The sequence below is a fragment of the Podarcis bocagei genome, assembly GCF_964188305.1.
Source record: "Podarcis bocagei genome assembly, chromosome: 5".
NCBI lineage: Eukaryota > Metazoa > Chordata > Lepidosauria > Squamata > Lacertidae > Podarcis > Podarcis bocagei.
Window position 1 is genome coordinate 6,734,732 of NC_138129.1, and position 15,457 is coordinate 6,750,188.

At 47.5% G+C, this 15,457-nt stretch overlaps 1 protein-coding gene across 17 annotated transcripts in view; it reads left to right on the forward strand.

Annotated features, from left to right (window-relative positions):
* The window catches only part of TPD52L2 (TPD52 like 2), a 47,909-nt gene that overhangs the window by 14,032 nt on the left and 18,420 nt on the right, over nt 1-15,457 (forward strand). For 4 of the 17 annotated variants that reach the window (XM_081196627.1, XM_081196638.1, XM_081196639.1 and 1 more), the window contains exons 3-6: nt 1,609-1,698; nt 9,172-9,338; nt 13,431-13,579; nt 14,763-14,822. In XM_081196627.1, the coding sequence (XP_081052753.1) occupies nt 1,609-1,698; nt 9,172-9,338; nt 13,431-13,579; nt 14,763-14,822 (466 nt within the window). Of the gene's footprint in view, nt 1-1,608; nt 1,699-4,289; nt 4,448-7,107; nt 7,171-9,171; nt 9,339-13,430; nt 13,580-14,762; nt 14,823-15,457 lie in introns of those variants that run through there. The other 13 variants (XM_081196640.1, XM_081196637.1, XM_081196629.1 and 10 more) reach the window with 8 other exon arrangements.

The following is a 15,457-nucleotide window of genomic DNA, read 5'->3' on the forward strand; positions in this document are numbered from 1 at the left end:
TAGGTGCGTCTTGTGGTCTGGTGTGTCTTATAGAGCGAAAAATACGGTAGTTCAGGTCCACATATGCAAATAAGGGATCGAAAATGACGTTCAGTGATTGGATAGTTAATGGTTACTGTTGCGTTCTAGTGGCGCTCTATATAAGCAGGCTGGCTGAACCCTTCAGTTCAGTTCTGGCCTGTGAATAAACAAGAGCTGTCTGAAGAATCGCTGTGTCGTCTGATATGTTCACCCACAACTTAACAATAATGATGTGATTTCCCCCAAAATGGTGGCTTAACAACGAGAGATGTCAGAGTACAGATAAAGCATAGAGCTGTGAGAGAGCCTTATCAGCGGATTTGGGGGAAGGTGTCCGGGAGAACACAGATTTGCTACCGTCACAAAGACAAACTGTTGTGTCTTCATGTACCTGCAATGGAAACAGACCAGAAGGAGTCCCTCCGAACTATACATTTATAGCGGTATCATACCACTTTAAACACTCTCAGAGCTGTGGTTCTCAGAGTGGTTTAAAAATCAATCCCTCTGGGTAGGGAACTCTAAAAATTGTAGCTCTGTGAAGCAAATACGAGTCCCCTAACAACTCTCGGCTAGGGTTGCCATACGTCCAGGAAAACTAGGACATGTCCTCTTTTGGGGGGCCATCATACCTATCTGGGAGGATATTTACATTTTTTAAAAACATCTTTATTGCCTTTTTAAAATTTACAAAACAAGAAAATAAATTAACCCTTACACCCACATATACCGAAAAGAAAACAATACATAAACGAAAATATGAAAAGAAAACGATTAAAAAAGGAAAGGGGGGGGGGAATTGTCAAATACACAAAATTATTTAAGGAGTACAAACCACTATTTGAACATTCTATATCCAAAGTTCCTAGAAAGACATTACCTTCATATTTCATCTTTTCTTTTTTCCCTTTACCATCACTTTCATTCTATTACACTAAACTGGTTTGAGTCCCTCCTATGTTAATTGACTTCCCTCTATCTCTTTTTGCGGTTTCCATATTTCTCTTACATTTGAGTAATCTGTATTCTATTATTTAAAAAAATTCCCTTATTTTTACATTTGTTTACATTTTAAAGGAAATGTCTGGGTTTTTTTTTTATTTTGGGGGGTGGGTGGGTTTTTTGGGGGGGCGCATGGGCATGCTCAAGAGGGTGCTGTGCCCCAGAAGCGCCGCAGCAGAGTGAAGCCGCCGCAGCGAAGATCAGATATGAGCTGGGGTCCTGCCACCGCTTGGGCTGTCAGTGGCTCAGGCTTGGGCTTCTCTGCACACCGCAGCTGCTGCCAGCCAGAGCTGGGGGGAAAGGCATGCACCTCTTTCCCTGGCTTGGGCTGGCAGCGGCTTGGGCTGTCCTCTTTTTTGCTCTTCAAGATATGGCAGCCCTACTCTCGGTGCACTTAACAAACTACAGCTTCCAGGATTCTTTGGGGCAAGGGAACCCATTCAAAGTGGTATCATACTGCTTTAAATGGGGCCAGGCAGCCAGTTCTGGTGTCTGAAGAAGGAGGACCCATTTCTGTTGCTTACTGCTGGGATGTCCCAAGTCAAGGCTGTCAGCCCAGAGTCTCTTATCTGTTTCTCCCCCCAGGTGCAGGGTGCACGTGGACCCTCAGGCCTAAGTCCCTTGGAGGGACTATTAGACGGTCTCTCTCTCTTTCCAAAAGCACCAGCATGATCAGTAAGTATGCACAGCCATAGAATCCTAGAACTGCACACTGGGGAGGGACCTCGTGGGTCATCTAGTCCAACCCCCTGCAATGCAGGGCTCTTTTGCCCAATGTATGTTTCTGAGCACAATTCAGAGTGTTGGTGCTGACCTTTAAACCCCTAAATGGCCTTGGCTCACTATACTTGAAGGAGCGTCTCCACCCCCATTGTACATCCCGGACGCTGAGGTCCAGCTCCGAGGGCCTTCTGGTGGTTCCCTCACTGCGAGAAGCCAAGTTACAGGGAACCAGGCAGAGGGCCTCCTCGGTAGTGGCACCCGCCCTGTGGAACACCCTCCCACCGTCAAAGAGAACTATCTGACTTTTAGAAGACATCTGAAGGCAGCCAATCCCTTTCCCCAGGGAATTCTGGGAACAGGGATCTCCTAACAGCACTTTTAACAAACTACAAACTATAATGCCCAGAATTATTTGGGACTCTGAAAGTGGTATTAAAGTGTTTTAAACATATGGTGCGGATGCTGAAAATGTCAAGGATTTAACTTGGGACCAGGCCAAACTTCGGGAAGGCTGAAAGTTCAGACTGGGTATTTTTGTTTTTTAAGGGGACAGGGCAGAACTGAACGAAAGGTGGTGTATCAAACCAGTTCCCTTATTTTGCCTTTGGGATGCTGGTGGGTGAATTTTGTAGGAGCGTGAGAGTCATGTCAGCCAGGGCGCTTACAGCCTCCATGTTGCCGACAGCTGCCATTTTAATACCCCCGCCCAAGACTTACCCCAGAAGGGCAATACTTTGTGATGTTTCTGTAATTTATTTATTTGTTAGATCTCTTATTCAAGATCCAGGGTGGGTTACAACAATAAAATATATACTGGTAAAACAGACAAAGCATCGTAACCATCAAAAACTGTAAAAAACAGTTCCATTTATAAAGGAATTCCATATATAGCAACAATGTGGACATTTTGAAACAATTCCACATATGAAAACAGGTATAACAAAAAAAAAAAAAATAGTTCCACTACAGAAGCAGACAAGTGGGATACCTGAAGAAGAAAGTATTCAATTCATGTAGAAAAGACAATAGAGGTGTCCGTCTAATCTGTAAGGGGAGTCCCAAAGGGTAGTTGCCACCACAATAAAGGCCCAGTTCCTGAGAAGAAAGACCTCTTCACTGTGTAATGCGGCATGCAGATGTCCCTGAAAGCAGAAATGGTTAAGTCGGAATGATTTCCCCAGAAATCCCTTTAAAAGTGGTTAAGCTAGATTGCCTCAGCTAAGCTGTAACATGAGAGCTTATTTTCCCAGTGACTCACCACTTGCCCCTCGCTTGTGGAACATCTTTCTGCCAGGATGCTAAACCAAGGTGCGTGGATTTAGAGATATTAATTTAGAGATGTGAAAGCAACAAGCCCGGGGCAGAAGGGATACCTGGGCTGATACCTCCACCTACAGACCAAAGGGAGACATAACAGACTGAAGGAAGGAGAGGAGAAGGAAAGACTCCCCTACTAATCAAACCCATCAGAGCAGCCTTTACCAAGCTAGTACCCTGCAGATGATTGTCAACCAAAACTTCCATCAGTCCCAGGCTTAATGGAGTTATGAGTCCCATTAAACTCAGCAAGGCTTGTTGTTGTTTAGTCGTGTCCGACTCTTCGTGATCCCATGGACCAGAGCACACCAGGCACTCCTGTCTTCCACTGCCTCCCACAGTTTGGTCAAACTCATGCTGGTAGCTTCGAGAACACTGTCCCACCATCTCGTCCTCTGTCGTCCCCTTCTCCTTGTGCCCTCCATCTTTCCCAAGATCAGGGTCTTTTCCAGGGAGTCTTCTCTTCTCATGAGGTGGCCAAAGTATTGGAGCCTCAGCTTCAGGATCTGTCCTTCCAGTGAGCACTCAGGGCTGATTTCCTTCAGAATGGAGAGGTTTGATCTTCTTGCAGTCCATGGGACTCTCAAGACTAAACGACTAAACAACAGCATATATAAATGACTAAGTAACTGCAGTTGCGCACCGCAGACTTCTGTCACCCCTCAAACCACGTCCAGGGCAGCGCCGTCGACAAGACTGCCCGGAAATCACAAGCGCAACTTTGCGTTTGAACCCCTTTGGTCTGCAGCCAAAGAGCGACACCAAAGGGCTGCGGGCTGGAGCGAACCCGCAGGCTAGTTCCGGATCCCAGTCGCAGGTCGTAACGGCGCGTGGACTGAACGGCGAAGACATTTAAGGTTCAGTGCAAAATCTGAAACAGAAATGTAATTTCTGCTTCAGATTTCTACGCCAGCCTTTAAAAATGCTTCCGAGATAGGCTAGAGGCAGACTGCCCTGCTTTCAAGCAGCCACGCTTTTCTCCCCAAAGCAGGGGGGGGGAAGGGAAAGGGAGGGGGAACCGAAGGATAACGGCACACCTCGGCCAACGTGGAGAAAGCAAATGGAGAGTCTAATCCTAATTTATATTGAGGATTTCTCCTCAATGCAGAAGCGTCAAAAGGGATCCGGAAATGAGGGCGCAGCTTTGGCCTTTTGCAATTTCCTCTTTAAGGCCGCAAGCGCCTACTGATGACGTTACTAGCTGCGACTTCCGGGAGAGGCCGGAAGTGAGCGTGTGTGTGTGCGGAGACGGAAGAGCGGGAGGCGTGTGACGTCGCCGCGCCGTCAAGCCAGGAGTTTGTTGCCGCTGCTGCCGCCGCCGCCGCCTCCTTCCCTCGCGTAGCTGCGCAGCGGCCTCCGGGCGAGATGGAGAGCGCCAGCCAGGGTAGGCCAAGGCAGACCGGGCCGGGGAGAGGGCCGCCTCCTCCGCCTCGTCCCCCTGGGAAGGCCGCGCTGGGGCGGTAGGGGGGACGGGAGGAGGCCAGGCCCCGGGGCGGGACGCATCCTGCCTCCGGCCCGCTCTCGGCTTCCTCCAGGGCGGCACCGCCTCGGGCTGAAGGGGGGCGGCGGGTGGGGCGGGCCTGACAAGCGAGCGCATCCCTGCATGTAGAAAGCTAGCCTGTCGGGGAGGAGGCTTCTGGGCCATGGAAGTGGACAGAGCCCTGCACGGAGAAAGCTAGTATGTCGAGGGGAAGGTTTCTAGACCAGTGTTTCCCAACCTTTTTTGGGCAAAGGCACACTTGTTTCATGAAAAAAATCTCGAGGCACACCACCATTACAGCCCCGTGATGTCAGCGCGCAGCGTCACGCCGGGAGGGACATGAATTGCTAGCAAATTACATAATCACCTCCTTGAGGGCTGGCTCATCTTCTCCGAAGGCAGAACCCCATTAATTAACAGCACAGACTCACACCATAGCCAAGACGAGGGGGGAAAACCTCAGTCATGCACAGTCATGCACATGTGGGGGCTAAATGAGGATGAAGACCGGGCAGAGAGCAGGGTTCAAATCACCCCACCTGGCCAGGACAATCCCTGGGTGCTCCCTTGGGCCACTCGCCTGACCCACCTCGCAGGGCTGTTGTTGCGAGGATAACACGGGGAGAACCACGCGCGCCCCCGGGAGCTCCTTGGAGGAGAAAGCGGGCGATGAATGCAATGCACGAAATATATGAGAGGTCTGCGCGGAATATCCCCTGCCCGCCCGGCCGCCGCCGCTGTGCTCATTTCATGGCCGGGAGAAGAGCGCTTCAAACAAAACGCCCGGCCCGCCAGGCCACGCTGGGAAACGTAGTTTGCGCACCCTGCACGGGCGCGGAGCCCAAGGGCGAGGGGACTACGGATCCCGGCAGCCCCCGCCCCGGGGACGAAGGGGGAGAGGCCGGGTGCAGGGATGGACGGATGGGTGGGCGAGCGAGTGAGTGAGTGGCAGCCGCCAAGCCTTGGCCGAGAGCCAGGAAGGGCCTCCCCGGAGGAGGAGGAGGAGGAGGGAGGCGCAGAGCGGGAGGGAGGGAGGGAACTCCAGGGGTCATCTAGTGACGGCACCCCAATCAAAAATTTGACTTTTTTTTTAAAAAAAATCTTTCAAATTTTTTAATTTTTCCCGCGGCACACCAGGCAACATCTCACGGCACACTAGTGTGCCGCGGAACAGTGGTTGGGAAACACTGTTCTAGACTGTATAAGCGAAGAGATTCCTGCATGTAGAAAGCTAGCCTATCAGGGATGTGGCTTCTAGGCCATGTAAGTAGGCAGAGCCCTGCATGAAGAAAGCCAGCGTATCGGGGAGATGGTTTCTAGGCTGTGTAAGTGGACAGATTCCTGCATGTAGAAAGGTAACTTGTAGGCGTAGGATTTTAGCCCGTATATAAGTAGGCAAAGCTTCTAGGCTAAGTGAAGAGATTCCTTCATGTAGAAAGCTAGCCTGTCAGGGATGAGGCTTCTGGGCCATGTAAGTGGATAGAGCCCTGCATGGAGAAAGCTAGTATGTCGAGGGGAAGGTTTCTAGCCTGTATAAGCGAAGAGATTCCTGCATGTAGAAAGGTAACTTACAGGGGTAGGATTTTAGCCCATGTGTAAATAGGCAAAGCCCTGTATGTAGAAAGCCAGCGTATTAGGTAGAAGGCTTCTAGGCTAAGTGAAGAGATTCCTGCATGTAGAAAGCTAGCATGTCGGGATGTGGCTTCTAGGTAATGCATGTAGGCAGAGCCCTGTCTGAAGAAAGCCAGCGTATCAGGGAGACGGTTTCTAGGCTGTGTAAGGGGACAGATTCCTGCATGTGGAAAGGTGGTATATTGTGAAGAAGGCTTCTAGGCCAGCTTACTCTGGCCTAGATCTCTGACATTAGATTTCTGTGTGCAGGGGTTTTGAAAACCACTTGAAGGTTGTTGTTTTTTTACGATCATGGAGTGCATAAATTTTATGAAATGGGAAAAAATGATTCTCCCCCACACACACCTTTTTGTTTGTATTGTGGAACAATGTGAGTTTCGGTGTGCAGGCATGTTATGTGGGAGCCTTTTCAGTGGCGGCCCCATGATTTTGGTATACCCTTCCTGGTGCCAGTAGCCTCTTCTCTTGTGAGCTTTTAAATGGGGATTGAGCATCTGTTTGTTTTTGGGGAGTGGCCTTTGAAAGCAGATGCTGGGGTTTCGGCTGGCTGGAGAGTTTATAAGGTCATAGCTGGTGCTGGTGTTTTTCCTATGCTGATTAGAGTAATTCTTGTAATTAATTATGTATTCCTTTTAAGCTGGCAGGGGACTTGTCTTAAGTAGCAGCTACCCTAAATATACCCCACAGCTTTATTAATACTATTTTTTTAAAAAAATATTTTTATTTTTATTATTCATTAAATAAAAATAAGACCACCTCAAAGTTGAGAACTAGGCCTGGATCTAAATCCAGTGCAGCAGGAATGTTTGCTTTTGAGGTGGGTTGGGTTAGGGTGCGCCACATGGAGAGTGAGTGGGAAGGGGATTATTAAGAAAGGAAGGTGTTTACATGCAAGAGTTGTTTCTGTGTAGGCCCAGCTGAGGGAAGAAGTTGGTGGATCAGAGAGCTTACATAGGTCTCCTCTCCTCTTTTAACCCCAACAACAAGGCTGTGAGGTAGCTCAAATTCAGAGGCAACGGCTGGCCCAAGGACACTCAGTGGGGGTCGTGGCGGAGTGGGGATTTGGATGGGCATGATGGTTGAATTTAGGTGGGCAGGGCATATAGAGTGCTGAGTGATCATGGGAGTCAGGAGCCTCCAAATGTTAAGCTTGGTCTTTGAATTTGCCCTACCCCTTACGCAGGGAGCCCCAAGGATTTGATCAGGGGGCTAGGTGGGGAGGACCTGCAGTGGAATTCCAGGAGGCTGAATGCAGAGCTCGAGAATCTGAGCTACGCACTATCCTTTTAAGTGGGTTAGCTTGAGATCAAAGAGTTATAGCTTTGAGCTTCAGTGGATTCCCTGCTTTCATTTTTCTTGAGAGGTTTGCCTTTGATGCTTACCAGCAAAGAATGAAAGCACACGGTCTGTGCGATTCTCCTCTGTTTTTCAAGCAGCTGCATTAATTTCTAACGTGCTTATGTAGGCTCTCGACTCTCGCCTGCTGTGAGCAGTAACACACAATCGTGTGTGTAGTGATGCTTTGTTTGCTAAACTAACCTTTTGCCTGCTCCTTTGTGTCTTTGAAAGTGCAGCTGCTATCTTATCTGCAGGGCTTTTGAGGGGTAAAGACAGCAAGAGTACTTCGTTTTATGCTGAAAAGTGGTCAGCTTGCAATTTCTAGAGCTGGGATGGGAGCCTGTGGATCAAACTTCTCATCTGCCCCTTGCAGTCTAGAGCGGATCTGGAGGGCCCCAGCTCAGGTGCCCCACCCCTGCCCTAGAGGCTGTCATCGCAATTGCTGAAGAGTAACATAATTCAGCAGAATTGGAAAAACTCCTGAAGCTTGCCTTCCACATTTGTTTGTGGCTGATTTACCTAGGAAAGCCTCCCTTCCATCTTGCCCGACAGTCATCTTCGTGGGAAACGGTTAGGGCTTCGACAGCGAGGTCATATTGCATTAGCTTCATTTATTCATGTCTTGCACTTCCATCCCTCTAAGCAAGCAGCAAGGTGATTTATAGCCTTGCAGCAAAACAATGAGGTAAGCTCGGCGTAGAGATAGCAACTTAGCAAGCTTCTCCTCCACAAACTTTGGAACAGAGTGTGGATTTTGGCTTTTCTGCCTTGTCTGTATCACACTTCCTCTACCCTGCCCCAAGCTCATGTTCAGCAAGCAACTAGAGACCGTTCTGTTTACCCCACCCTTCTGGGCTCGGAGGAGCTCCTCTGCCAGAAACTGTCAGCATAATATCACTCCTGAGGCAGCTGGGCCACCAAATCCCCCAGCACACTTCCAGTATAGATTACAAGAAGCAAGGCAACCCATTGTGGTCTTAATAGGCCCACCCCTTCGTTTTGCAGGGGGCATGAGAATAATATGAGGATGTGTGCAGTAGAGATGTGGTCTTCAGAATGCCAGTACTAGCGTTGGCTCCCTTATCAAGGGTATGGAAGGAGAAGGACTGTAGTTTATGGATCTGCCCTGAGTGCAGAAGGTCCCAGGTTCAAATCCTGGCATCTCCAGGTAGGGCTGGCAGAGACCCCTTTCTGAAACTGGAGAGCTCCTGCCAGTTAGTGTATACAATACTAAGGTAGATGGCCTTGATAATAAAAGGTCAAGTCCCTATGTACGCTCTGGCAAACCCGGGTTTGTTGCTGGGTTACTGTGTGAGGCAGCCTTGAGCTACCTGCTCTCCCTGCAAGGAGAATGACAAGATCGCTAGATTGCCATCCCCGAACGTGTCAGCTGGAGGGGAAGGGAAGAGGCCATGTCTCCAGGGACAGCAGACCGTGCACAGTTGTTGTGGATGCAGCTTGTGGGAAGCTGCTTCTCTGGAGCTTTTGATAATGCAAATATGCTTCTGCGGGTCTCTTGAGCAGGACCTGATTTAGAGCAGCCTGCTCCTCTTTTCCCTCTTCCCCTTCGCCGTATAGAGGGGCGCCTGCAAGACTAACATGCTCTGCCTTTTAGCTGCTTATCCTTCCCCCCCTGGTTTGCTTCTTGTCCATGACAGATATCAACCTTAACTCTCCCAACAAAGGTCTGTTGTCAGATACTATGACAGATGTGCCTGTGGATAACACGAGTGCTGCCGCTACCGCTGCTCCTCCTGCAAGGGCCTCGGCCTACAATGGGCTCACAGAAGCGGAGGAAGAGGAGCTAAGGGCCGAGCTGGTCAAGGTAAAGGAGGCTGCCTCCACACTCTGCTTTTCTCCATTCTGTGCTCTGTTGCTGCGGTACAAGGGAGCCCAGATAATTCTTCCTCTGTAGCTCTAAAGAGACTTAGAAAGCCCACAGAATTTCTAAAGTGCCTGGTGTAACCTTGTAGTTCCCTCTTTTGTAGACATGTTCCTTCAGAGCAGTTGTCCCTCAAAACTGGGTCTCCAGCTGTTGTTGGACTACAACTCCCATCATCCTTAGCTGGCACCAGTGGTCAGGGATAATGGAAGTTGTAGTCCAACAGCAGCTGGAGACCCAAGTTTGAAGAAACACTGCTTTAGAGCCTTAGACAATATTGTGGCATTTGTTGTGTTTTTTAAAAATGATATTTATTAGAAGTTTAAAGATTACAGAAAAAAGAAAACAATAGAAAATTTAACAGAACATACCTTACAATACATAAAAAGAAAAACATAGAATAATACAACAAGACAACAAAAAGAAACAAAAACATTAAAACACACATCCAATATTCCATATCTTTACCTTTCATTTACTTGTTTCATCGACCTCCTCACACCTCCCTTTTTTGTATTCTAGTTCAATTAGCTATTTCAGCAAATTCTTTCCATCTTTCTCAATTTTTGTTCTATAATTTATCTTAACGGTCTAACCTTAAATTTTTCCATTTTGGCCCATTATCAATCAGTTTTTACTTAATTCTTTATTACATTTCTGCTAAAGCCATATAGCTTCATTCCAGCATCCTTCTAACATTCATTAATTTTGCAATATTTCTGTAAATATACTTTAATTTTTTTCCAATCTTCTTCCACCGACTCTTCTCCCTGGTCTCGGATTCTGCCAGTCATTTCCGCCAGTTCCATGTAGTCCATCAGCTTCATCTGCCATTTTTCCCTGGTGGGTAGATCTTGTGTCTTCCAATACTTTGCAATAAGTATTCTTGCTGCTGTTGTGGCATACATAAAAAAGTTCTATCTTTCCTTGGCACCAATTGGCCGACCATGCCCAGGAGAAAGGCCTCTGGTTTCTTCAGGAAGGTATATTTAAATACCTTTTTCATTTCATTATAGATCATCTCCCAGAATGCCTTAATCTTTGGGCATGTCCACCAAAGGTGAAAGAATGTGCCTTCAGTTTCATTACATTTCCAACATTTGTTATCGGGCAGATGATAGATTTTTGCAAGCTTGACTGGTGTTATGTACCACCTGTAGATCATTTTCATTAAATTCTCTTTTAAGGCAGTTACAGATAGGTAGCCGTGTTGGTCTGCCATAGTCACACGAAAGCTCATACCAATCACTAACTTAGTTGGTCTTTAAGGTGCTACTGGAAGGAATTTTTTTATTTCTTTTAAGGCATTACATGCCGTAAACTTCATACCAGTGGTCCATAACTGTTCCCAGTCAGCCATCATAATATTGTGTCCAACATCTTGTGCCCATTTAATCATAGCAGATTTCACCGTTTCATCTTGAGTATTCCATTTCAACAGCAAGTTATACATTCTTGACAAATTCTTAACTTTAGAGTCTAACAATTCTGTTTCCAATTTTGATTTTTCCACCTGGAAGCCTAAATTTTTGTCCAAATTATATGCCTCCATTATTTGATAATAATGGAGCCAATCTCGCACTCTGTTTTTTAATTTTTCAAAGCTCTGCAGTTTTAATCTGTCTCCCTCTTGTTCCAAAATTTCCCAATACTTTGGCCATTTGGCCTCCATATTGAGTTTTTTCTGGGCCTTTGCTTCCATTGGTGACAACCATCTTGGGGTTTTATTTTCTAACAAGTCCTTATATCTTATCCAGACATTAAACAGTGCTTTTCTGACAATATGGTTTTTGAACGCTTTGTGTGCTTTAACCTTATCATACCACAAGTATGCATGCCAACCAAATACATTGTTGAAACCTTCCAAATCCAACACATCCGTGTTTTCAAGAAGCATCCATTCTCTCAGCCAACAAAATGCGGCTGATTCATAATAAAGTTTAAGATCTGGCAGGGCAAATCCACCTCTTTCTTTGGCATCTGTTAATATCTTAAATTTTATCCGAGGCTTCTTGCCCTGCCAGACAAATCTAGAGATATCTCACTGCCACTTCTTGAAACAGTCCATTTTGTGACAATATTGTGGAATTTGAAGGCGCTACTATGCGAACAGCCACATTACCTGGGAATTCAAATATCCCTTTAGTACATTTTTGTCTTGCCCTTCCTCTGAGAAGCTGACCATGGCAGATGTAGTCTCCACAACATTTATCCTCAGAACAACTCTGTGAGTTGTTAGGGTGATGCACTAGCCCAAGATTACCCAGTGAGCTTCATGGCTATCTCTCTGGGGACTTAAAACTCTCCCCATTCCAGTTCCAACACTGCACTGTTCTTTGGCAGTAGGTCTTCTCTGTAATACAGGGCTTGCTCATGGTTTTCTAAAACTGGGGCATGGTTTTCTAAAACTGGTTCTCAAACCCTGCTCCTTAGGAATCCTGTGGTTGCTTAGTAAAGAAAGGTGGCTGAATACTTTCCTTTTAAAAAACTGTTTTCTTTGGCACATTCTAGGCATGCACTTAGCTTCTGTGGGATAGTGTTAAAGTCTAGCATGCAGGGCTCTAGCCAGACCTAAGCTGAGATGGTATGTCCCGAAACGTGCCCAAGAACCTTTTGCAACACACACAGTCCTTTGTAGAGAAATAACTTCTGGATTTCTTTGAGGACCGGAAGCAAATCACTGATATGTCAGGTCCACTGTTCACACATTGCAACACTTTGATATTTTCTCTTTCTCCTGATTGGGCTTCATACCACAAATTGGCCTGCATGTGAAACTTGACTGCGGAAACAGAGAGCTGTGTTCAAACAAACAGATCCATCAGGAATGTTGCTGTGTCAGGTCTCCCGTAAAGTGGATGTGCTGGGGAAACTCCCTAATCAATTATATTCTTTGTACAAAGGCTGATATCACTTCTATGCAGTCTACTTTTTTTAAATCAGAAACTGCATGGTCTAAACTCACAAAAGTAAAATCACATGCCCATAATACTTAGGCAGTTAAGGAACAACCAAACTGTAGGAAGTGGCCCTGAGTTCTTCACTTGTGTACACAAAGAGTGTTTGCAGAATCAGATCAAGGTCCAGCTAGTACAGTGTTCTGGCAAGAATCCCAGAAACCATCAGCTGTTAGGCGGCCCACTGTGGCCTACTTTCTGGCCATTTCTGCTCCAGAACAGCATTTCCCAAACTTGGGTATACAGTTGTTTTTGGACTACAAGTCCCATCTTCCCTAGCTAGCAGGACCAGTCGTCAGGGATGATGGGAATTGTAATTCCAAAACAGCCGAAGACCCAAGTCAGGGAACAGTGCTCTAGATAAATAATCTTCAGTCTTCTGGGGAGCTACCTTTAACCCGACCTACTTCTTAATTTTGCAAAGTATTTGTATGTTGGTAGCACCACTGCTGGGACGCGGGTGGCGCTGTGGGTAAAACCTCAGCGCCTAGGACTTGCCAATCGTATGGTCGGCGGTTCGAATCCCCGTGGCAGGGTGAGTTCCCGTTGCTCGGTCCCAGCTCCTGCCCACCTAGCAGTTCGAAAGCACCCCTAAGTGCAAGTAGATAAATAGGTACCGCTTTATAGCGGGAAGGTAAACAGCGTTTCCGTGTGCTGCTCTGGTGCCGGTTCGCCGGAGTAGCTTCGTCACGCTGGCCACGTGACCCGGAAGTGTCTCCGGACAGCGCTGGCCCCCGGCCTCTTAAGCGAGATGGGCGCGCAACCCCAGAGTCAGTCACGACTGGCCCGTACAGGCAGGGGTACCTTTACTTTAGCACCACTGCTGCCTCACACGTTACAACAGACTACAACCCAGTTGTGGCCGCAGCCCACTAGTTGCAGAAGAAAGCTAAAGCTGTTTAGCGCAATAAGCAGTTATGTTGATTAATACATTTAAAATGCTTTGCGGTTCATGTCTTGCTTGCCTCTTCTCTTGGAGGCCAGGACGTCACGGCTCACCTTCCATGCTGAACCGTTACGTACCTGCTCCTACGACACTCGGGTCTCTAACCCAGATACCTCTCCTCTTTTTTTGCAGGTGGAAGAGGAGATAGGCACCCTGCGCCAGGTATTGGCTGCCAAAGAGAGACACTGCGGGGAGCTGAAGAGAAAGCTGGGCCTGACCCCCTTGGATGGCCTGAAGCAAAACCTCTCAAAGAGCTGGCATGATGTCCAGGTCTCCACTGCGTAGGTGTTGCCTAGGGTGATTTTTCCACTGTAACCTGCAGAATTAGACGTGGTCTTCTATTGGGGCTTGCTCCTACAGAAAAGAGAAGTCCTATCTATGAGCTTTTATCCTTTGAGATCCTGAAGTAGTAAATCTTCCTTTACCATAGCAGTGGGGGACCTCTTGTCCAGGAGACTTATCCCCAAACCACAGCCACAACTGATAACACACACGACAGGGCTGCCAGTGCGCAGCCTTAAAGTGCTCCCAGTTGTGTATTGGCAAGCGAGGCTTGCTATCACCACCGATCAGTGGAGCAAGCCAGCTGGGATTGGCTGCTTGGAGGTGTTGGCAAAGAGCCATGGTGCTCTTTGTAATCTCCTTGCTCCTGCCCAAGAGGCCCTGCTCAGTTCTTTGAAGGACTGAGCACCAGCTGATCGGCAGCGCTCCAAAGCACCACGCAGGGCTCCTTGCGTGGCCTGCCCAGCGCTCTGAAGCTGCAACAGTTGTTGGAACGTCAAAGCGTCCCCTCACCTGACTCCATGCCTACCTCTCAGATCTGACCCATGAAGGGTAGGGGAGATAAGGATCTGGCTCCAACAGCCAGAACCACTTCTTCACACTTGCTGAAGACTTGGAAGGGACCCTGAGGTTCATCCAGTCTGACCCCCTGCAATGCAGAAATATGCAGCTGTCCCATATGGGGATTGAACCTGCAACCTTGGCATTATCAGCACCACACTCTAACCAACTGAGCTATCTAGGCTTGGTGCTTCTTTGGATCACAGTCTGGGCTCCTAATTGCCTTTTTGACTTACGTAGAACCCACTGGTTTTAAAACCCTCCTTGCCAAGACTTCCAGCTGTAGCAGCTTTGCAGTGCACACCCCAATCCATTCATGCAACGCAACACCTTTAATTTAATTTTATAATTCCAAATCTCAATCTCTTCCCAAAGGCATCTGAGGAACTGTATGTATGTATCAAAGCTACAAATACACTCTAGCTCCCCATCCTAGGATGCTGTGAATCTCGCACACTGCTTCATTTTTTCTCTGACAGGAGTGTTGCCAAGACCCATCTCTCAGGCTGGGTCAATATTTCATCACCTGCCTCTTGGCTGTTGGGTTTTCTTCTCCTCTCTTGAAACCATTTTGACCCCAGTTTTCAAAAGTGTGATTGACCCCCAGGTTTTTGTTTCTAGTTATATGAAAACCTCTGAGAAACTTGGAGAGTGGAATGAGAAACTGACCCGATCGGAGCTGTGAGTTCCTCTCCCGCCTTACAAGCACCAACTCCCTCTTCCTTGCTCTTTTCCTCTCACTCATTCTACCCCTTCACTTTGGTCCCAGAGGAAGCTGGCTGTGTGCTTGGGATGTTGGAGGAGCAACTTCTGGGCCTTTCGCTTATTAACGTCAAAACTCCATTCTTTTGCCCATAAACATTTCTTGTCCCCGTTCAAGATTAAGCTCATCTTGCTGGCTTCCGTGACGTTTCCTTGCATAGAGAAAGGAAAATTCCAATCAGTTACCAGGCCACATTGAAACATTGCAGAAGTCCAGCCGGGAATTGGCTACGTTAATTCAGCATCACTCCTGTACATGGCAAAAGGGAGGTTTTACCATTTCAAATTCTGATGCTCACATGCAGACCATGGACAAAGGAGAGCAGGAAATGTGAAGGCTGGGTGTTAGCAAATGCAGTTTCGTAGCTTTTGGTTTTAGCTTTCGGCTGGAACCATCGGGTGGTATAAGTTTTATGCAGAGTAGGCTCGTTTAAATTAATGACTAAGTAAGGTCTTATGGGATGCAGGTGGTGCTGTGGGTTAAACCACAGAGCCCAGGGCTTGCCGATCAGAAGGTCAGCGGTTCGAACCCCCACGACGGGGTGAGCACCTGT